Raw genomic sequence first — 22,522 nt, 5'->3', positions numbered from 1 at the left:
CATTTTTAATGAGACACATTATACATGTGCATGGCCTTTCTTAAAGCATGGGGAAAGTTTACATACCCACTGTACATCCTCATGTGTCTTTAAACTGACAGCTTGATAAGACGTGTCTAAGCAGCTTGGCATATATTAGCATACCCAGCACCTCATCGCCAAGCTGTCATTCTCGAGTGGACAGGACTTGTGCTGAAGTGTTACATCCTGGGAGACTGCAGGGCAACAGAAGAGAGGCACGACAACCGAGCCACACATCCACTTTTACACCTTCCTTTGCTTTGCTTTTCCTTTCCTTTTCCTTTTCCTCTTCCTCTTCCTTTCCTTTCCTTTCCTTTCCTTTCCTACTGATTAATCTCTTGGGTTGAAATTAATGACACTATCTATTATTCACAGACAAAGTCGGCCTCGGCTTGCAGAGACATTATAAATGAAGTCTTTTCCATTGCGGAATTCTCACAGAACCATCACCTTAAAGACTAATAATCACCATTAGCATAGATTAGACCAAGGAAGGTCATTCAACACTTCTAAGAATAGATGGTATTATAGAGTGTACAGATTATAAAGTCCTTTGAGGCTCATTGGTGATATGGGGCTATATAAATAAAACTGACTTGACTTGACTTCTTGTTCCTTCTGAGGGTTTTTGTTAGGCTCCTTTGCCTCTAGGAGTCAGCGGCGGCTGTGAGGCTCCTTTGGGATTTTCTCAACTGAGTCGCTTGATTGGATTCAGAGGAAAGGCACAATGCTGTGGAAGCAATGTGAAGGTTGTTTGAAGATCGCATGCAGTCGACTTCACTTCCAGCTCTATCTCATCTGCTGAGGGGTGGGGGGGGATCAGAGAGGCCCATGGTAAATTTGAAGGGAGCTGATCCACATATTATCAAAGCAAGCTGCCTTTTTCAGTTTGGAAAGGGCTGATTCAGCCTGTAAGATAGAATAAAGGTTGAGCGTAGCATTTTCATGGAATTATAAAGTGATCTGTGAATGTTTTTGACACCACTTTTCCCCATGGGTGATGGGGATTTTCTGCCTCAAAGTTCAGGAAATAAGCCGCTCTGTGTCTAATTATGGTTATATAAGCACCTGTGACGTTGAAGATCTCAGTGAAATATTAGATTCCAAACTTTTTTTTTTTAATGAAACTCTTGCTCAGTTCATGCTTTACATAAAGCTTTTCTGCTCGGTCAGCAAAATGAGTATGAAGACAGAGAGAGTGAGGTCCAGGTGATTTCTAAACAACCCGGTGCCTGTGTCAAAATGACAGATGGTGCCATTTAGGTGTAGGATCGGTCCTATCTGATGACTCAGCAGCATCTGGTGATGCCAGGTCGAGGTTTGGCTTCACTGAGCGCAATGACAGGTGACTCAGGTGGAGACAAGATGCAGCTCATCATACATCAAGTCAAAAGTTTCCCATTTATCCACCAACATAATCAATTCTCACATCTCTATTCTCACACTGATGAAACTGAGAAAACATTTTTACATTAATACAGAATTTTTAATAGTAGCATATCTTTATACAAAAGGAGCATTGTGTGTATGTGGTTTACAACTTTCTGCCTAAGTATATTTCTACATCAACCATTTATTAAAAATAACAGACTTGAAAAGTCTTTGCGCATTGTAAAAGTACACTCAACAGAGATTATTGTGTTTGAATTAGATACAATATACAATATTATTTAATTTTTTTCCAGTGTATGAACAATTTATCAGTTATGGTGTTTACAAGACAGGTTTATATGTTTGTAGCTTATTTGCATTATACTCTAAATCCCCAGAGAAACATTAGTTCACAGAGCAAAGACCTATCCCCTCACTATTCCTCAGATTATCCAGAAAAAAAACAACCAGCTAACTTTAAACTCACATCTTGAAAAACTAAATTATCAGCATCCTTTGTAGCTTAAAATAGGACACGGTATGATTTAAGGAAAGCACAAACATCAGTTAGCAGGCTCTACAGAAGGATCAAAGCCTAGCTGTTGTGTAAATGCGGCACATTAGATATAACATGTTTCTTATGAGAACCACGAATTGCATCTTTGGCTGTAGGGTAAAAGTTACTGTATCCCAATTAGAATGAGGTCTAGTTTCCACAGAGACTGCTGCCTCCAGCATCTACTGTAACACTTAGCTAATTAACTGAACAGTGAAAACCTCGAAGGTACAGCCTGGTATATAACAAACTCAGGCATCACTTCCCCCACTCACATTAGTATACATTTATCACAAATTCAACAGAGATCTGCTCGATGTTACTTCAGATCTTCAACATATGCCCACAAATAGAACTTTTCCCTTCTGCATTTACATTGACTCTAATGTTCCACCATTATTCTAACTGGACAACAGTCTCTATTTAAATCAGGCTCTTTCTAAATAGTGTATTTTTTTAAATTATGTCTCATTTGGGGCCTGTCTGTCATGTTTTACACCAGCTATAGTTGAGATACTAAAGAAAAGCCCATATTTCTGGCCACTTCTAAACCTTATGTAGGACATCAACAGGTTATTGGATTTGCACAATATCACCAACACCGATTTTTTTTCCAGAAAGTGATTGAAAAGTCTGCACATAAACTGTAATATAAGTGGAATATTTAGTTTTTTACTATTTATGTATACAGCTTAGATGCTATAAGATGCCTTTTCAGAATAACAACATGTACATGTAAACAGAGTGACTGCTCAGTACAGGCTGTACTGCCTAATATGTGAATAAGGAAAGAAGGCTACGTTTGATTTCATTTGTGCTTCTAATTCTATTCTTGTTAATATCTGTAGACAATATCTCAACATAACTGAACAGACAAGACGATACGATTTGATCTTCTAGTAATCCCTGTTGGATATAACTGCAGACATTCAACAGTAAGAGTATTTATTTTGATCATAGAGCCATCACTCCTTGAACAGAAAGCGCTTTCATGAGGTTTTAAGTGGATTTTAATGGAGTCAGTGCTGTGTTATCCAGGTTTAGAAACATACACATTATAATCTAATGATGATCCATACTATGTTTCATCTGTATAACTGAGCTCTAACTTCCAGGGCCTCAGTGCTGCCTAACATGAAAATAATCCCAGTACTTGCTTAAATTTTTAAACATTCACCATCTCTGTTCAGCCGCATAATTAAGCAGCACTGCCCTAAATTGCTTAGCAGCTATCTGGTGGATGCCCCAGTTCAACCTGTATCTTAAGCCCCATTTAATCTCCTTTCTACATTACAAGTGAGAGTGTTGTCTGAGCAAAAACATGGAAACAAACTTAGGCTAAAAAGAGTTCCTTTGATAAATGGGTGAGAGCACAGGTTTCTTGTTTCCGTTTTTTAACTAAAGAGCTGTTGAGCACACATCCTCTTCTCAAACTTCTTCAGCTACAGCATTCAAAAGTGCTTGTCGCTGACAAATGCAGCCAAGTCCTAGTCCTTCTCTTTGATGAAGAAGTATAGTAGTCTATATGTCATTGTCAAGTATCACAGTATCACACCCTCAGGGGTCCAAACTGATCCAACAGCCAAGTATGAGAGAGAGAGAGAAGGGGAGACAGAGACACACAGAGAGAGGATGTCTGTCTGCAAAGCTTTCTGGGGCCAGAGATCCAAAAAAAAAAAGCGAGTGAGTGTACAAGCATGTGTTCATCAGAAAGTGCAAGCATAGACAACGCCAACCACCACAATATTTCCGATGGTGGCGACGATAGCAATCCAGAGCCAGATAGCATCACTGGACATGGACTGCTGCTCGTCCTGCTGGCCGTGTACCGAGGCGGCAGAGGCGGCAGCGTGGACGCTGGCGGAGGAGTTGAAGAGCGAGTGTTCTCCACTGTAGTCGTCATTGGGCGAGGAGTCCATGAAGGCTCCTGTCATGACAGGGATCTAAGAAAGAAAATGAAAAATATTATAGACAGACATAAAGGACAGAAAGGAGACCTGAGAACAGAGAACAGGCTCAGACAACATGTGACTTGACTTTCACATAATACTAGATTTTATAGGCTACAAGCAGCCAGGACTACAAAAAAAAAAAGTTCAATTGGTGCATACAAGAGTAAAAAAGGTTTATTCAGATGAGAAATCCTGACAGAGTGTTCTGCTTTTAAAAAGGGTTTGTTTGGAGACCTTCTAGCCCTCGAGTCAGCACAGAGACCAGCGTCTTGTCCTTCCTGCCATCGTAGCACGCCAGGTTTGTTTCTGTTGGTCATGCATTAACAAGTCTGAGTGCTATATTAAAAGAAATGAGCAGTAACAGCTCACGACATCATTAGTAAGTGCTTACAAGGTTTCACCACACAGGCATGCAGGGTCCCACTCTGTCTCACACACCACTGGGTGTGTGTGTCTTTCAGAAGAGGCTCTTGATTAAGAGGAAATGAATATTTCAGATGTGGCGAATGAAAATGATTTATTGCTTGGGACAACCTTAGCCCTGTGAATGTTTGACTTATATACCAGTATACATATATATATATATATATATATATATATATATATATATATATATATATATATATATGTATGTATGTATGTATGTTTGTGTGTCTGTGTGTACAAGATTGAGAAATGCATGACAGACCCTAACCACGCTGAGAAAATGTGGGGAAAAAACAATGCTAAAAATACCTCGGAGGGATGTCGAGCGCTCACAAACACAGAAATTCTCTCTTGCTTGCTCATTTGTTCACCTTCACTCTCTCTCACACTCCTCTCATGAACACACAGGCTAATGCACAAAGACGTTAACACACACACACACACACACATTCTGGTCTTCCCCTCACACAGGGGAAAACACTGTTTAGAAGGCACTCTGCTGCTGCTCGCCGTTCATTGGCCCCTGGTGGTGAATAATGACATGACACATCCTGTGGAGTGCCTGCTGTTCACATGAGCATGATGGAGGCAGACAGGCATGCATAAAGTCCAGCAACCTGGGTCTCCCCACCCCCCACGCCATCACTGTAACTGCTGATTTGTGCAACTACAGCATCTCATACGTCTTCTATTTTAACATTCCTTTTTATATCACACACACACTGCTCAGCTCTATAAAAAGGTCTTTTAAAAGTTCTCCTATAATGCTATTTTGCATCTACCTGTTACTTCCTCTGAGCATCTCTCATCAACATGTGGCTGCTTCCTTATTTTTTTAAGTGTCCCTGCTTTCTGGGACATCGACACAACAATGCTGAAAACCTTACCTTGCATTCAAAACTGCATCTGATTCAGTCAGACGATAACTGAAGCTTTCAACTCCTGTCTGCATTCTTTATATTTATGTTTTATTTATAAGAAACTCATTGTTCACAGAAGAGAGCTGTTTGCATAAATGGGGAAGTGTACCGGATAAAATGAAGTGGATACAGCGTGTGTGCCCACACACAAAAAGTATTCTGGTACTTAATCTAAATATTTGACCAGGTTTTGCTATACTTGGCAGAGATACGTAGGAAAAGTGTTTTTATTACAGCGTGCGTCACTGTATCATGAGTTTTGATGGGGATGCTTCTACAGTCCCTGTGTGGATCATACATGTTAGAGCAGAGCAGAGCAGCACACTGTTAAGCACTAATGGAACAGAGGGAAATAGAGACCTAGCTTCCCAAAAGCATCTAAAACACTTTGGTGGGAAATGAAGGACATCCACTGAGATTTACTACCAGAAAAAAACATGTATTGTTGATAAACATGAATGAACAATTTCTGTAATCACTTCCTGGAAAGTGTTCACCTTCATAACCATAAAGTGCTGGCTAAGTGGCTTCAATAACCAGCCTGTTATGTTATTATTTTACATTGTATGTTACAAATGAGCCTCCTGAAGACATAGCAACAGTAAAAGTGGCCTCGTTTCCAAGGTGGTTTTATGATTTAAAATTATAAGCAGGCTTACACTTATTATAAAAATCTGCATTTTTATTTTTTTTTACCATAAACCAGAAAAGTAATAAGAAAAATACATTTTCCTCCTCAGTGCCAAGGCCCCAGAGGGCATCAACCAATCTAGTGTAAAAGCACAAAGTTACAGAAAATGAGAACTTTAAGAGACTTTTTTATTTTTACTCAGTGTGACCTAGTTTATTTCAGAGTTCTCTGATTAAAACATACCTGGCTGAGCACAGCTATTTCTAGTTTAAATAACAGGCAGACCATATTAGCAATTAACAATTGGTGTGACTGACCAAAAACGGCCCCCATTCACACTTTTTTGTATTTTAATACATCATTATTACAGTATATTAAGATGATTTATTTATACTGTGAAATACAGCTGGTGGTGCTAGAATGCTCCCTCCAACAGCTTAGTTCGTCAGCTAATATGCATTTACATGCAATCTGAATGGCTATCAAATAAAGAGAACTGCAGAAAAACACATTCCAAACAAACAAATTCCACACATAAAGGATTTCCTTTCAAAGCTTTCGAAGAGAAAGCAGAGAAGAAAGCGATTAAAATTAAAGCTATTGAAAGTGAGGTCTGTGTATTATTTAAAGGAAGGCATTGTTTTTTGAAAAGACATGCAGTCACTGAATTTTTCAAGTGTAATTTTCTGTTCTTAGAGTGACATTACTGTTAACTCCACTCTACTGGGCTGAAAGTGTGGCTTTCTGCATGTACTAGAAATCATTATGGGAGTATGGTGTATGACCCTGAGTCCATACGCATGCAGCTTGTTTGATATTTCCGTCCTGAATTTCTTTGTGATATCTCAAATTATGATTTGGGTACTTCTAAGTGAAGGCCTGTAGGCAACGCCCCAAACAGCAAAAACCCCAATCTGCAGCAGATGATCCAGAGAAAATGCACAGTTCCACCCTCTCTGCTGCTCTCACAGCTTTGATTTATTTGCCACAGCTGTTCCAAAGAGCTGTGCCACCCTACATGGATGATCACAGTAATTGTGAAATAGAATGGACTGTAATTGCCTCCTGTGGGAGGTTAACACCAGTAAGTACTCAACTGAAATGGTTTCAGCACAAACAAAGAAAAAAAACAAAAACAAAACAAAATATCTCTGGTTTGTGGGAAAACCAAAATCCACAAATGCACTCAAGCATCACTGTTCATAAATCACAACGAGTTAGTTCTCCGCACTAATATGAGGTCAGACCCAAATCGATTCTTGTGTCCTTGTCAAGAACAAACTTCAAGGTGCACTCCGGAGAACAGACCGGCACAGAGGTGGATCCCTGCCGTGTAAAGAATGGACTGTGTGCTTCACATAGCACGCACAATCAATGACAACACACTACTGTTGAACTGTCAGAACCATCTTGGATGTATTAACTACACTTCAGTTTTTCACAGCACGCCCCACTCAGTTTGGAGAGTTTTTTTAAATCAATCAATTAAAACTCACAAAACTTTTAAAATGCTGATTTACTAAAGGTGTTTAATATGAACATGCCTAGTCTGACACTGTCTCTATTTAATGATCCCATCCAATCACGGCTCTTGTCAGCTGAGTGAAAGTGGTGGAGTGATGGATCCTTCCAGCAGCAGCAGCTACTGTGTGTGTAATTGCACACAGATGTTCCTCATTTTGAAAGGCTCACTGGCCTCCACCAGCAGCCTGCTGCACACACAGGTGTGTGTCACAGTGTACATTAAACCCTCAGCCAGTTGGACATTAGAAGCTGAGCAACAATAAAGCCTGTTAAGAGAAATATTAATAAACACATAATCGATCATTCTTGTAGCGTTATACTACGCAGCTGAGCAGGAGCCAATCATTATAAAGCATGCTGCAAACAGCTGGTGCCAATACAAGCTTGGCTTCACTGCTGGGCTGCACTGCACCATAAAAAACATTTACTGCCTGTTTTGGACACTAATGGATGTATTTTTGTTTAATCACACTGGACATGCACAATGTACAATGACATGACTAATTTTAATGTTTATAAAATGTGACACATTGGATTGTATGGGGGGAAAAATGCAAGCAGAGACAAAGCAGGGAAGTAAAGGATCTGAGGTGAAGGATCTGAGGATTAGTCTCTCACGTGTAGCTGCATGGAAAAAAAGCAGCCACTTAATTCTATAAAATCGCTGTCAACTAGAGAAAACAATAGATATGGCCTGTTCTATAGTCGACAGCAGCCTATTGAACTAGTCGTGTCATAAATCTCTAGGGTTTTAAGGAGGCTTGTTCACTAGTACAGTAGTGTTGAGGCCTCTAGTTTCCACTGATCAGATTTACAGCTCTGCTTTCATTGATTTTCCCTGTCTCAGCAGCCCAGCAGCATTTTTTAATAAATCTTAGAACTCAATAGAACAAGTGTAGTCCAAGTGATCCCTGCCTGGCACCCCAGTCAATCAATGGAAATTCAGCAAGACACGAAAAAAGTTTATTATTCTTCTTTTGCTATATGAATGATCCATGTGTCACCTTTGAGTTTTTTTCTCTGTGGTATATGTGTTAAATCATTCTGTAATTATTGCTCACTGATTATTGCTCCCACACGCTTTTAATTAGCAGAAGCGTGATTACTTGAAATGTGAGATGAAACTCAATCCATCAGCTTATAAAACATTAAAACCCACCACAAACAAAGACCGACTTCTTATTCCAGCCAGATGACAGTGAGGCAGAGTCAGCCAGGTAATCACACGGAAGAAGGCTTTTTAAGTGATGAGACAGAGAGACACTGTGGAGCCAGATGTCTGTTTTCACATGTCTAAATTCTTTATAGTCTCAGTGTTGTTCTCCTTGTTGACATGTTTTGGTGTGTATGTCAGCCTGTCTTGTTTTTGCCTATAACTCTGCTTGCTGTGAAAGGCTTGGTTCACACAGGAATAATGATAGAAGTCCATACAGCTAAAACTGCTAGCTGCATATAAAAAACAGACAGAAAAAGAGAGGCTGGCAAGTGAAAAGATGAGTCAGGGTTTCACTTTTTATATCCCCAAAAACTAGTCTTAAAGAATTACTGAGCTCAAATGATAACCTATTGCACTGCTCTATTTTTTTATTCAGACAATTATCTCGCTGATTTTTTACTTAGGGCTTTAAGATATAAGAATAAGCACTGCTGTATTCTGGTTTATTCATTATTGTTGGCTAACAGGTCTTCGGCTTTTGAAACAAATCATTTTTTATCGTCTGAACTTGCCTAAAATCCACGGTATTCCTGCAACTACAAACACCCTTTGGACAGGACAGAAACAAGTCTGGACATGCAGGAAACAATCATGACTTTACAACACAGTAAAAATTGTCCCACTGCAAGAGGTGCTTCCATTTTCTTAGCTACCATGACAACAGATAACAACATTTAACCTGCTTTATATTCACACACTTTCTCTGGGTGCTTCCTCTCGCATTCTAAAAGACGTGACTCTAAATTGCCCGTAGGTGTGAGTGTGTATGGTTGTTTGTATGTGCATGTTGCCCTGTGATGGACTGGTGACCTGTCCAGGGTGTACCCCACCTCTCACCCATAGATAGTTGGATCTATAGGAGGGCGCACGTCTACATAAACACCCCTTGTTTCAAAGGTGGGATTTGGGCCGTATCCGGATATACAGTGTTCGGGTCACGTACAAAAGCCGTATGTAAACAACCTCCGAACTACGACAGTTTTAGACAGGGCTACAAAGGAATAAACTGCTTTTTAAACCGGAAAAAACGAGCAACACGGGACAAAAAAAACACACGACGCATGCGCACACGTGGTCCTACCACGGTCTGAACAGACTCTGTATATTATGAGGCGCCACCTAGCGGTTTGGAGAACACCAAACAAGCCAGATTAAGCCGCATTGAGCGCGGACATGTGTGATAGCCAGATTTAAAAAATAGGCTCTATTTGTATCCAGCTTAAAGGCTATCCGGATTCAATCCTACTCTAGCTGGATTGACTTTCTCCAGTGTGAACTGGGCCCTATAGGCTACTGATAAACTGAAGGAATGTCGGGCAATGAGAGAAGTAATTGTGGATTTACTTGTGAAGGAAACGTCAATGTGTAGCCTACAGGTTTATAAATCTGCTGATCTAAAAAGCACTGCACTGTTTTATTTTGTCACATTTAAATTTGACAAATTGACCATCCACGTCTTCATTTCAATGTAATTTCAAGATTTACAGAAAAAGTCTATCCCCCAAAGGGCCGGCGGTCATTTATTATTAATGGGAGTGTTTATTTTAAATATGCATAACTTGTATTATGTGCAGCATGTTTTTTTACACCAAAGAACACGTCATGCTATAGCAAGCCAGATTCCTAGCTGTGCAGTATTACACCACTTCCATATCTCTATGCGGAAGTCGCTCATGTATTTTACATTGTGAACAGTTTCAATTAAAATGCACCCAGCGGAGTCACATGTAACCTCTGTCACGTTAAGCATATGTGCTGCTGTGTGCTGGATATGGTTGGAATATGGTGAAAGAAGGGGATTCCCCTTGTGCATATGTGCAAACTATCATGCAAGCAAAACATGACCTTTTTTACGGGAGCCATTTTGAGTTATTTCTAATGTCATTGAGAATGGTATTGCTGCAGATTTTATATACTGGAAATCATTTTTCTGCAGAAAAAAGACCAAAATCCTCCAAAATTGGTGCTTTCTGACTTCCTGAAGGTGGAGCCAGTGGTCATCACAAAAATTCAGCTCACCCATACTCACTACCTTTTATACTATATGAGCAGATGGCAGCTTCATGCCTCTTTCTGTCCTGCCACAAGCTTATCTGAAACGAAATAGATATAAAAGGCATGCTGTGAAGCTTCTGACCTAATGCAAGAAGACATTTAGGGTCATGACTGTTGCTGTCGATTGTTGCTGTACTAATTTTACACCACTTCAAGCTGATTTAAATTGTTATGGTGTAAATATTTTTCCCCTTTTCTTGCTGTTGTCAAGAGACCTGAGACTATAACAATTCATCTGCTTTGCTTAGTAGAAATGCAGCTTAAAACTATTTATCTAACCATTAACCTTTCTTTATTCAGAGATTGTCTTTCTTAAACCCAATAAGGAGATTTGGTATCTCTGCAGTTTGTGTGCATTGGAGTGGGGAGGATGAAAAAAAAAATCACCATGCACTCAGTGTATCTGTTGCTAGCGTCAGCTGCCCCTACGGCTCCATCCGTGCTTGTTCATTCACTGTGCAGTACAGGGGAAATTTCAGGCAAAGAGATGGAAGCCCTTAATTGAATCGCCACTCATGTAAGACTTGGTTTGAGGTGGGGTGCAGCTGGGGTGGCTGTGCTTTGCCCCACACTCGTAAAACACAGAGCAAGCAAGAAAGACCCTGATCCACTTTTATGCAAAACAGATGCTAATAATGTGATGAGGAAAAGTCTTTGCTGCCGTCTAAGAGATGATGAGTAGCATTTCCCCAGGCTCTCCGAACCATGATGCACATGTGTGTGTGGATGCTTTAGATTGCTGCCATTTATAAATAATCATTAGCTGAGATAATGGTCATGATTAATGACGATGTTGTGCAAATTGTTTCAGTGATCGTCCACTGTGGAAATGAAGACTTCTCTGTGAAGACATTCGTCCATCTTTGGACAGCCCTATCTTATCAACTGTATTTTTTATTATTAATATTTCCCAATATTTCTAAATATGGATCTGTGTGGGATACTTATCCATTCACACACATACACACATTGTAGCATCAAAAGCAAGTTTCACCACAGAGAGCTGCTTCCTGCTTGAGGGGGCTAATCTAGTGTTACACGTAAAGAAGCAAAGGGTGTATTTATCTTACAGTGCTTTATGATGCTAATGCTGTCATGTTCTCTCCAGACTATTCTGAGAATCTCATTGATATTCACTTCCTCTGGTTTAGTACCAGCAATGTGGAAAATGATTAAATTACGCTCAATTTGTGTGAACAAAAGCTTCAAAATCTGGAATTCCATCAACAATATTAATTCACACATTCTTCTAATTTACTTTTCTGACTTAAATGTGATCTCTGCACACCTGTCTGGCTCTTTCACAGTAGGCCTTGCTGCTCTGACCGTGCTGGTTTCAAATCTTCTTCCTTCTTCCTCCCCAAGGCTTTAATGACCTCACAATGGCACACTCACTCCTCATCTCATCTACTGTAGGCTAATCAGTCATCTCTTTAGGGAGAATACTACCTCCTATCACCATATGAATCAGTATCCTATCATCTCACTATATTATTATTCTATATACTGCTGTATTTATCATTGACTCATAAGGGCCTATAGCTGACTCTTAAACCCTGCTACTGTATGGCATTCATTTAATATGTATGATGAGAGTACTGTAAATCAAGCCTGATACATCTTCATCAACCTCTGGATAATTTGTATTCGCACACAGCATCTATCCTTCTCTCTCCTTAACGTCCTATGTCATTAATTTCTCTATTCCACGGCTAAGGTGATCTATTTTCCTCCCGATCCATAATATATTTATATTTACATTTATAATTATAAATATTTAAAGCCACAGCAACACAGTGCAGACTTACTCACAAGTAAATGTGACTGAGAGGCAGAAGGAGTGATTCATAAACGATAGCCAGATGGAAGGAATTTCCCTCCTTTGCACATACACATGCAGCATGCATGCGAGTCGACATGCACACACATCTGCTGTCACCAATACGGACGTGATTAATGTTCTCATTGCACAGTGTTTGCAATATCTTTCTTTCTTATGAACAGTTTTTTTTAATATCTGCTGAGCCAAACAGTCTCGACTGTTGTCCACCCTCAGTGTCTGCAGACCCCTCTGGACCACCACGCCTCCTGTCAAATATAAAGTGCACATATCAATTCCTGGATTTCCTGCATTGTAGTTTTTTTTTTTATAACTCTATTACATATAAAACACTCCTTTCATCAGTTCCTGTCTGCTGCTGTTACACACTGCAAATCTCATAAGGAACATGATTAATCTCCTCTGTTATATCTGAGAGGTCGAGGAAAAGCTGCTTTTTAGTATGTAAAAGAGACACAATTAAGATGGCATGCATACTAAAACCTGCTTAAGGTTTTCACAACATAATTCAGAAATGGTTTGGGAGCGTTTCAAGTGGCCATTCATGGAACTGCAGTTGTTTAAACTTCCCTGTTTGATTAATTTCTCTGGTTCACTGCTTGGCCTCAAGTTGCTACACAGACTGTTACTTACTGAATATAAACAGAAGCCCAGAAACACTGGCTGAAACCTCAGGCACTCCAGACAGGAGCTTGGAATCCTTCAGTTGAAATGTCTGATGCCAAAGAAATATGAATGGGGGTTCTGTTCTGCTAGATCAAGATCCAAAAAGAGATTCATCTTGCTATCATTGACATCATTTTGTCCACACATAATAATCCTAATTCCATATTTGCCTTATATGTTATGCACTGAGTTTCTTATAGTGTTCAAATCAGCTGTTATATGCATATCTCTTCCCTTTAGCTCTGCTGTACATTGTTTCAGTTTCACTGTTAACATAGTGCCTATTAAATAAATATACTGATGTCGTATAGCTACAGCGGATCCTGCTGAAGGGTGGCATCAGCATTTATGAATGATTTCTGTGGGTGGGTGGGTGGGTGTTATGAATTTGTCACGCGTGTGCCATGTTGGCCTAGTTGCAGCACAGTGTTTTCAGATACTATAACAGTTGAGTGGTGATCCTTAGCCCCTGCAAGCCCTTAGTCTTTACTGTATGTGTTTGTAGAAATGTGTGCATGGATCAAGAAAAAAAGAGCTTTAAGTATTGTGACAAAACACATGCAGGCAACTGCTAAATTATATGTGATTATTCCATCGCAAAAAGCAGGAAAAACACTCGATGGCATTGTACACACAAACTCACTCACATACACACATGCACTTGCAGGCCATATGTTTAGTGTTCTGGGCCTCCTGCCCATCAGTCACTGCTATAAATAAATGGATTTTGGTGTCTCTTGCACTATGAGATGGACATATATCACAGGGAGCAATGAGGTGGCTGTCAGGACACAAAATCCTTTTTTTTGTCCACAAGCTAGTAGCCACTCCTGAATGTGAACAAGGCTCAGGTGTGAGATTAATCAATTACAGCACATTCAAGTCTTTGATTGCTGCAGTAAACAAGATCATGGCTCCTAAATGATACAAGTGTCTAAATGTTTTTTTTTTTTACACATGGTTGGGTAAATGGTAATTCCGCAGAGCATCGATCCTGCAGGGGCTATGTAATGCCTACAGACTAGCTGTAAACCAAATAGATATGTGACATGCATACTGCAAGGCAGATTGTTGTTGCACTTCGCGCTGTAACCTAGACAATACATATTCGCTTTTTGTGAATGAGCCGAAATACCCGAGGTCTTATAAAACTTGTAAGGTAATGTTGCTTTTCAGTAGACAGCCCTGGGGTAAATCAGTTACTCAGACTGGTGCAATCTTTGGGCTGAAACTGATGAATACAACATTACGGTGTGCAACATCAGCAAAGAGAGAAGCTTGAAGCTCTAGTTGTGAATTGATTCATGACTCCTTGTAGATGTCATAAAAAATTCAACATAAAAAAAAATCTGTTGGTGTACAGTAGTTTTTCTCCACCTCTCGTGCATACTAGCAGAGAGATGATTTCCATACGTAACACAACTAACTGCACTGTAAAGTTCCTGATCCATCACACAGGAATTAAAGTTGCATGCACCCTGAAATGAGAAGGTCAATGTTGAGATTTGCTTATATAAAGCATCATAAAGAGCTGCAGAGGATGGCTTGTACACAGGCTATAAATCTAATGATGTAAAATATCAAGCTGACAAAGGAAGGAAGGAAGGGGGGGGTGTAATTTACCCTATGAGAAAAACATCAGTGGGGAAATTGAAGCTAGCCCCATTTGTGGCACGAATAACCTGTGAGACTGAAATACAGTTTCTAATAGGATGGCTGTCATATAATCTTCCATGATGAGATGCTGTATTGATATGATCAACAGATTGTTTCTGAACCATGGCAACAGCTGCAGCTAAAACTCTAAATATCGTCTTGGGAGCCATGGTTTTCTTCCTTGGGCCCCTTCAGTGTTTCTTGAGCAATAAAGGTACATTATGTGCTAAACAACCGCAGGTCCTTTTTCCAGATTGAACAAAAGGTGAGGGAGAGGAAAGAGGCCTGTCTGCACACAGTGTCACTGGCTTCAGGGCAAGCTTTCTTTGCACAAACCCAAGGTCACACATGAGACAGATCAAATCAAAAAAGCAGGTATTGCTGTTGTTGCTATAGGGGCTGTACAAAAAATTAAACCTCTCCTGAGAAATCTGTGTTTAAACCAGCAAGAAACTGTTTTTTTTTGTCACTATTTCTATTACAGGGGTAATTTACCGAAACTGCTCCCAGTGATGAAAACAATCTCTTGGCAAACAGGAGGAAACACAACACACTTGTATAGTGTTTAGCATGCTGATGATTTCCAAAAATGCATAATGATCCCAATAAATGAGAGCTGTGGTGGTGTTTAACTGCAATCATAATTCATCTGCGCTTCCATGCTGATGGTGTGTAATCAGCTGCTGCCATTCACCAGCCTTCACCCAAAGCAGGGAAACCACCTGCTCTGTAACTCCTCTCATTTTAATGGCAAGAACATCAGCTTCTAGCTGAGATACTCTTCCCCCAAAAAACACAGCTCAAATTCATACCAGAAACATGTCAATATAAGGGATGCAACTGCTTTGCAATGATCTTAGGATGGATAGATTATTTATATCAGAGTACATAATTCATACCTGCAGACTATCAGAGTCAGTTATATAGGAAGCATCATGCAGTTAGTGGTTTGGGTCTATCAAGGAAAGATGTTATTACTTTTTACTTGGCTGTCACAGTCCATTAAGTCTCCCTTTCATTCTCCCCAGGTCTTCTTTCAATATGCAGTCACTCATTGCAGGTGCAAAACAGCTGGGAGATGTTTGCATCGGCAGTGCAAACAGGCTTCACCATAAGATCTCACAGGGACACTGAGGAATTATGTAAGCTGAGTGGCATTGTCTTTATTTAATTAAGACCCTCCTATCATTACTGACTAAGCCCCACCTGCCCTACTTACGGTCACTACACTTGTCTTTGTTTGGTTTCACTTGTGATAAGGGGTGGCTTATTTACCACACAACTGCTAATGACAGCAATGTTTCCTTTGCAATCCTGACATCATGCTAATCATGCTAAAGATGTGCATTTTAACATGGAAATCAGCAGCACTTAGGTTCATAATTTTCACTATTACATAAAAAATATCTTACATTGAGAGTTATTGATAGCTGAGGGAAGGGGTTTAACATATGATCAACTGTTGGGCACCAGCTGCACAACAGGAGAGACAAAAATAGACCGGCAATTTCCTGTCAGATAGTCAATGGTTTTCATCGACAGAATAGAGATTTCTCAATTTAAGAGAGAGAGAGAGAGTGAACAGGAGATGCTCATTAACACTTTGACTGTGACTCTGTGTTATCTTAGGTGTGATTATGGGGACGATGATTAAAACATGTTCTGCTGTGTTTATTCTGAAGGCTGTGCTCTCTGCATGGCATACACCCATCAAATGAGAGTAGACTATGATGCCCCGCTGTGAGGAGCCTGACCTCGTCTTCAACCCGGCAGTGAAAATGATCTATTAATGGAATTGTGTCAAAGCAGGGATAACATTTTTAAGGTTTCCAGCCGGTTTCCTCGTTAGCATCTGGTTAATGTTTCTGCCCCTTTGTTGTTCTGTGTTCGTTAATTTGATTTTTTTAGAATAACATTAGAGGGATGTGTTTATAAGTGATAAATGTGCTTGCAGATTAAAGTGCTCATTCTCTCACATAATAAACAAGGACCTTATGTAGACAGGGTCACCTGCTTTTCATCAACTTGTAACATTGATTTCTAATTCATCTGATTGCTGGTTTCTCAGCCTGTAAATAACGCTGCAGTGCTATAAAAGTGGAAGAAGACTTGAGAATTGTTGCAAGTTTTTCCCTATCTGAAGTCTACAGCTTTCATATAAAAACCAATTGCTGAAGAAGCAGACAAAAGCAGACCAGAGGGGAAATGAACTCCTGGAGATGAAAAGGCTGGTTTGCCATTATTACACTCTTCAAATAAGCCTCTACAACACAGAGGAGAAGATTTTAAAAAGGGTGAGTCCAGGCATGAAGGATGTGATTATGTAATTGACATCTTTGTCTGCAATTAGGAGAAAATATCGTATTGATTTAAGCCTTGTGGCAACTTCTGTTAAAATATGAAAAATATTCTTATTTGTAAAAATCCTTTTCTTTAGTGGGCCAACAAGGGAAGGTAACAGGCTTCCTATAAGGTGGTGGTGGTGCACAAATGTTCTTGCTGTGTCTTCTGCAAGTCTTCCTAATATTATAATCAGGATGGTTTCATGATATCATCTGTCGCTAAATAGTTTTTGCCACTCTGTCTGATCCTGGTCTTTGGGGCATTATGTTGCAGGTAAATACAGATGGCTCAGTTTGTTGCAGCTGTCAGCCCCCCCATCCTCTCCCCTTCACCATCATTCTTTCACTCTCATCTGAGGTGATGGAAAATACTGTCAGGTAGAATGAGTCTCAGAGCCAAGGCTTCATTGAATAAGTAAAAGAGTAATGAGAAAGTCTGATGGCCTGTCACTGGAAAGACAAAACGCATGATGTGAGAATATAAAAATATGAATGAAAGAACACACACATTGTCCCGTGTATGTATACAGACATATGTAATTACAGCTAATTTAACCATGCAAAGCCATCACTTTGATGACACAGTAGGTCTGACACAACTACTTATTAGAGAAACTAATAACATTGAACTAATGGGGTTGCATTTGATCCTTTACAGTGTTTAGGTGTCCATGGTGACGGTCTGATATACATAGTAACAGGCTTCTTCAATAATAAAAGACCATAGGGTGCCATGGATTGATCAATCAAAATGATCAACAATGCTGTGTAGTGTGTAAAAGTATGCATTTGGAAAAGGGAGTAGATTTTAAATGATTTTGAATTCAATAGTTATTTCATTGTTTTTTTAATAACCTTTGCAGTTGTTTTTCTAAATAAGTCTACAATGCTTGTGCGCTTTTTTTTACACATGGGGATCCAATTGCTTATACTGCAAGACTGTCTAGAAATTAATGAGTAAAAGGCCAAGGCTAGTGGGTCAACATGTACTGGACAGACAGAGCCTTCAGGGTTTTGCTGCCCTCTGTGGCAGATCTGTCAGCTGGAGCAAGTCTGAGACTGGCAAAAAGCCCAAGATGGCTCCGGAGTCTGTCTAAAACACGTCAAGGTTGACCTGAGCATCTGTTAGTAACACATCGGCTTATTGTTAATGCCTCTATTTGGCAATGAAATGTTTGGATATCTGCTACACAGCGTGATTAACCGTCACTGTGGCTTGTCTGAAAAAAGAAAAGAAGAAGAAAAAATCAAAAGTGAGTGCAGGTTAAAAATAAATCTCAATACCGGCATGGGAGCTGAGGAAGGCTATGAATTCCTCAGCTCAGTCTTATTGAAAAGATAAAGAAGAAATCGCCTCATTGCACTCAACTTAGTATTCAAATGCATCACTGTGATTGCCACCTATTAATCCGTGTTTTGCAATGCTTGAGGATGCCACCACTTTCAGCCTAATGAAGTGTGCCCTTTTTCATTTCAAAGCAGAGGCATTGCTGCCAAATGCAAATGATTCACTAAACACATTGTTCTGCTGAGACTTATTTAACTCTTTTCTGTGGTGTCGCACAAAAGCATGTCATCAGAAAGGAGAGAGACAAATGCAGCCTATTGTGTTAGCGGCTTGAATTCTGATTCTGTGCTGTGTTCTTCTTGTCTTGCAGGATGTGTCTTTGCAGAATGCCAAGCAAACTGCTTAAATGGCAGGCTAAACAGATGTCTTTATCAGAATGTCTGTAGGCTATTCAAATACACGCATTCTCATTCATTATCCTGTACACAGGATCAGTAACCACCTCCTCTGAGTGAGAATTCTTTTCAAAACTTTCTCTGTCTTCAGAAAGGAGCACTTATGGCAGCATCAGTCAGTTTTAGAGACAAAATGATGGCGAAGGTCCAATGATTTGCAGGCAGCAGAGCTATGCTAAGATGGATGGGCAAAAAGTCATCCATCGTGAAGTCAGTCTTCAAAACTCCAGGGACGTTCGCCCGACTTCATTCACAGTCACCATTACAGAGGGACTCAGGGCGCTGGAATGAATTTCACTTCAGTTAAATTAGCCATTACGGATCTGAGATGGGATGCATTCTTTGGGGAAAGGTACGTGGATGATGGAAAAAACATGAACTGCGCATCCAGCAAGGACTATGTATATATATGTGAGAAAAAGGTGTATGGGGTCCTGGAAGGGTTGGTTTTGTAGGATGTAGGATTCATTTTGTGGATGAATGCAATTGTTTTTCCATTGAAAATGCTGACTCTGGAAAAGAAAGTTCACAGGTCATGAAAGGCTCCGAGATTGAAGTTCAGTAAGTTGCAATCTACCACCTGACCTCTAGATGCCACTAAATCCTCTATGATAGTCCTTTAAGCCTTCTTGTTACTTTTGGACACATCCAAGATTTCCCTTTGAAAGACAGAAGCCTATAAGGTTTATAACAGAAATTCAAGAGGCCAAATTGGGTCAGTCTTTTCACACAACCCACTTTTGTAAGATTAAATTATATATCTCTAAAAAAAAGGTTTAGAGCTAACACAGCTTGGCAACCGTGCTGCTGTAACACTTCCAGTGAGTCACTGAAGTCCTGCATTACATTTTAAGTTGGGACTTAGAAGTGATGCGCTCCTGGCATGAAGTCCAGTATAGTAACTAATTTCACCCTCTACACTTTTGTGAGGTTTCATGCTGTCCGTGCAGTTATTACTCCAGTTCTCATCCAGTCAGGCCATATACTGAACAACAATGTATTCTCAGAAGTGTCCATGCTCCAATGCATTTCCATTTAGAGGTCCCTGATTTAAAAAGATTTGGGAGCATTTGGCTTCATCTGGCCCTGCAGAACAGCCCTTGGCAGGAAAAAAAAATAATGCTATGAACCCTTTTAATAGCAATTGCTGGGAAAACAGCAAAAAAACAACAACAAAAAAACAAAATTAGATGGCACCAGACAAACCATAAGGAGCCAGACACCAGGAGGGAGCAGGAAGAATACCATATGAGCTCGTAATGGAAAAGACACACACATCCAAATAAAAACAGATGCACAAAAACACATGCTGAAAGCTGTGGAGCACCTATGTTATATTATGCAAAACAATGCAATTCTTGCACAAATTAAAACACAGGGTCCCAACTTGCTGGTGCAAAAACAGAAATACATGAAAATCAACTGAAGTGGACAAAAACTGTTTTTCATGCTCCACATGTGCTGTTTCAATAGAATATTATTAAATGATATATTCATTCAATATGACTCTTGTGAATCCATAGTTAGTGTCTAAACTATCAAAGCAACGATAAGAACTTGTTGACCGGCCACGCCCATGAAATCAGCGGACGAGGTGCATTAATAAAAAGTTCGGACAAGCCAAAAATCTTTAAGCAGTTTGAAGGAGGTTAAAAAAACATATCTCACCTGAGCAGCCATAAATGACAGATCCATACTGTTGCTCCGTTCAAGCCAAGGCACTCAATGAAAGATGAAACGTGCGTGTTTTTTCCCCTCTTATCCCCTCGTTAGAGCATTCTTTTTTTTACTCAGCATCCACGGACTCTGGCAAGTTGACGGACTTCACGTGACGAGCATGTCGAAGATGAGGAATCAGGATGAACAGAGAGGAAGAGGAGGAGGAGAAAGGAAAATATGAAGGGAAATGACGAGAGAGCCGGTGGAAAAAGAGCGGAACAGACGGAGTAATGAAGAGATGTGGCTGCCAGGGACAGCCTGGGAGAGAGAGAGGAGAGGGAGAGAGAGAGAGAGGGAGACGCGCTCTCACATAACAAAGGAGGTGTACGTGCGCTCTCTCTCTCTCTCTCTCTCTCTCTCTCTCTCTCTCTCTGTCGTATCTTTAATTACAGTCAGTTCAGTTCGTGCCTCATCTCTCCTGATCTTTATTATTATTTGTATTAAAATGTACACTAAATGTCATATTTACAGCTTTGTGGGTACCCTCAACTCCTGTCTCAGACTGCACTGGAGACTCAGTGTCTACATGAAGTAATATCGACCAATCAGATCATCATATGGCATGAACCATGTGGGCTACATGTTTACATTATTGTAAGGAACACTGTTGCATAAAAGACACATGCCACTGATGTTTTTGCTGTGCATAGCTGCCAAAGAAGGTTTAATACGTTTCTGAAATCTTGTGGAAGCCCTCTGAAAAGCTGTCCACGCACGCAGAAGTGTTTCCACAGAGGTCTCTTAAGTCATCCGGGTGCACAACAGGTGTGCGACTGAATGAACAGAATAAAAAAGGATGTGCAGTTTGAGTTTGAATTCTCCAGAACCCATCCTGGGCTCTGTTGAAAACCTGTGACCTAAAACTAATGACACGCTGTCGGATTATCTGGGCCTGCCGAATAAAGGACGCTGCTATTATTCATTGGAGAGTCTTTTCAAAGAGCCAATTAAAAAGCTCTACTTACAGTAGTACAGGGAGTGATTAATTTAATGGTGACCTGGGGCCTCACTGTGAATACTAAACCTGGTTCTCTCTGAATCCACCTATAGATCAGTATTCTGATCTCCAGACTTTGCCTTATACATTTTGGATTATCCCTAAATCACTGTGTACTTTCATAGTGTGTGATATACATCCTGGTTTGTGCTACCATCCCTAGCTGGATCTCCTGTTGGGTTTCCCGTGGTTCACCATGGATCTCCTGGATCAGCAGATTCTGTCCTTCTGTCCTTGCTGAGCAGGCAACATCAGGTCCAATCCTCCAGGGACGAGGGGTTTCCACTTTAACACAGTTCCCAGCTTCACTTTATTTCTAAGCACTAATCAGTGACTTGATTTATTAACTGTATTAGTTCTAACTGTATTAGACTGGTTAAAATGTTATTTTCCTTCTCTAGGAGATTAAACACAGTCCAACTGGGAAATCACAGAGGCCTTTAAGAAAAAAAAGATAAATCTTCTCAAAAGCAGGATGTCCACAAGTCTTTGAGATGAGATTAAGTTTGTGGCATACAAGAGAACTTGGCATATTTGCTTAACTCCACAGGTCATGGAGTAAATGTCAGAATCTGCATTTAGAAGCTATGCTGCCAAGCTGCTGCTTCATCACCTCCTTCCACTATCTTTCCAACTCTGAAAGTAGGTTCGTATGCTTTTGTTAACTGATATACATGTGTGCCAAAAGCAAAACGTTCACATAAACATTCAGTGCAGCTCGGCTGTAAACAGTTCGTGATCTTTTGTTACATTTGAAAACAACATTTATCCCAGAGTTTGGAAGCCTTGACAATTTCTCCATTGGAAGCTCATTAAAGAAGCTGCAGCAGTGTGAAGTTTCTCACAGATTGAACTTGTGGTTGTGCTGTACACAGCCATAAATAATG

The 22,522-nt window shown here is 40.1% G+C and overlaps 1 protein-coding gene across 1 annotated transcript; it reads right to left on the bottom strand.

The window, feature by feature from the left end:
- Positions 1–1,711: 1,711 nt before the first annotated feature.
- LOC114427675 (uncharacterized protein C14orf132) lies at positions 1,712–20,826 on the bottom strand. Its single transcript, XM_028395859.1, has 2 exons — positions 20,588–20,826; positions 1,712–3,891 (listed from the first exon to the last, which is right to left on the bottom strand). Exons 1-2 carry the CDS (start codon positions 20,612–20,614, stop codon positions 3,655–3,657), a joined length of 264 nt encoding a protein of 87 aa, XP_028251660.1. The 5' UTR covers positions 20,615–20,826; the 3' UTR covers positions 1,712–3,654.
- Positions 20,827–22,522: the final 1,696 nt, after the last annotated feature.

The sequence above is a fragment of the Parambassis ranga genome, chromosome 22 (assembly GCF_900634625.1).
Source record: "Parambassis ranga chromosome 22, fParRan2.1, whole genome shotgun sequence".
NCBI classification, from domain to species: domain Eukaryota; kingdom Metazoa; phylum Chordata; class Actinopteri; family Ambassidae; genus Parambassis; species Parambassis ranga.
Note: the sequence above shows the minus strand (reverse complement) of the source record. Positions and strands in the feature narration are given on the sequence as shown.

What these genes read in the sequence shown, in the direction of transcription:
- LOC114427675 (XM_028395859.1), bottom strand. Translation starts at nt 20,614, where the DNA reads ATGGATCTGTCATTTATGGCTGCTCAG. An exon ending in TGTCATTTATGGCTGCTCAG is followed by an intron (nt 3,892 to 20,587) that starts GTGAGATATGTT and finishes TTTCTTTCTTAG; the next exon opens with ATCCCTGTCATGACAGGAGC.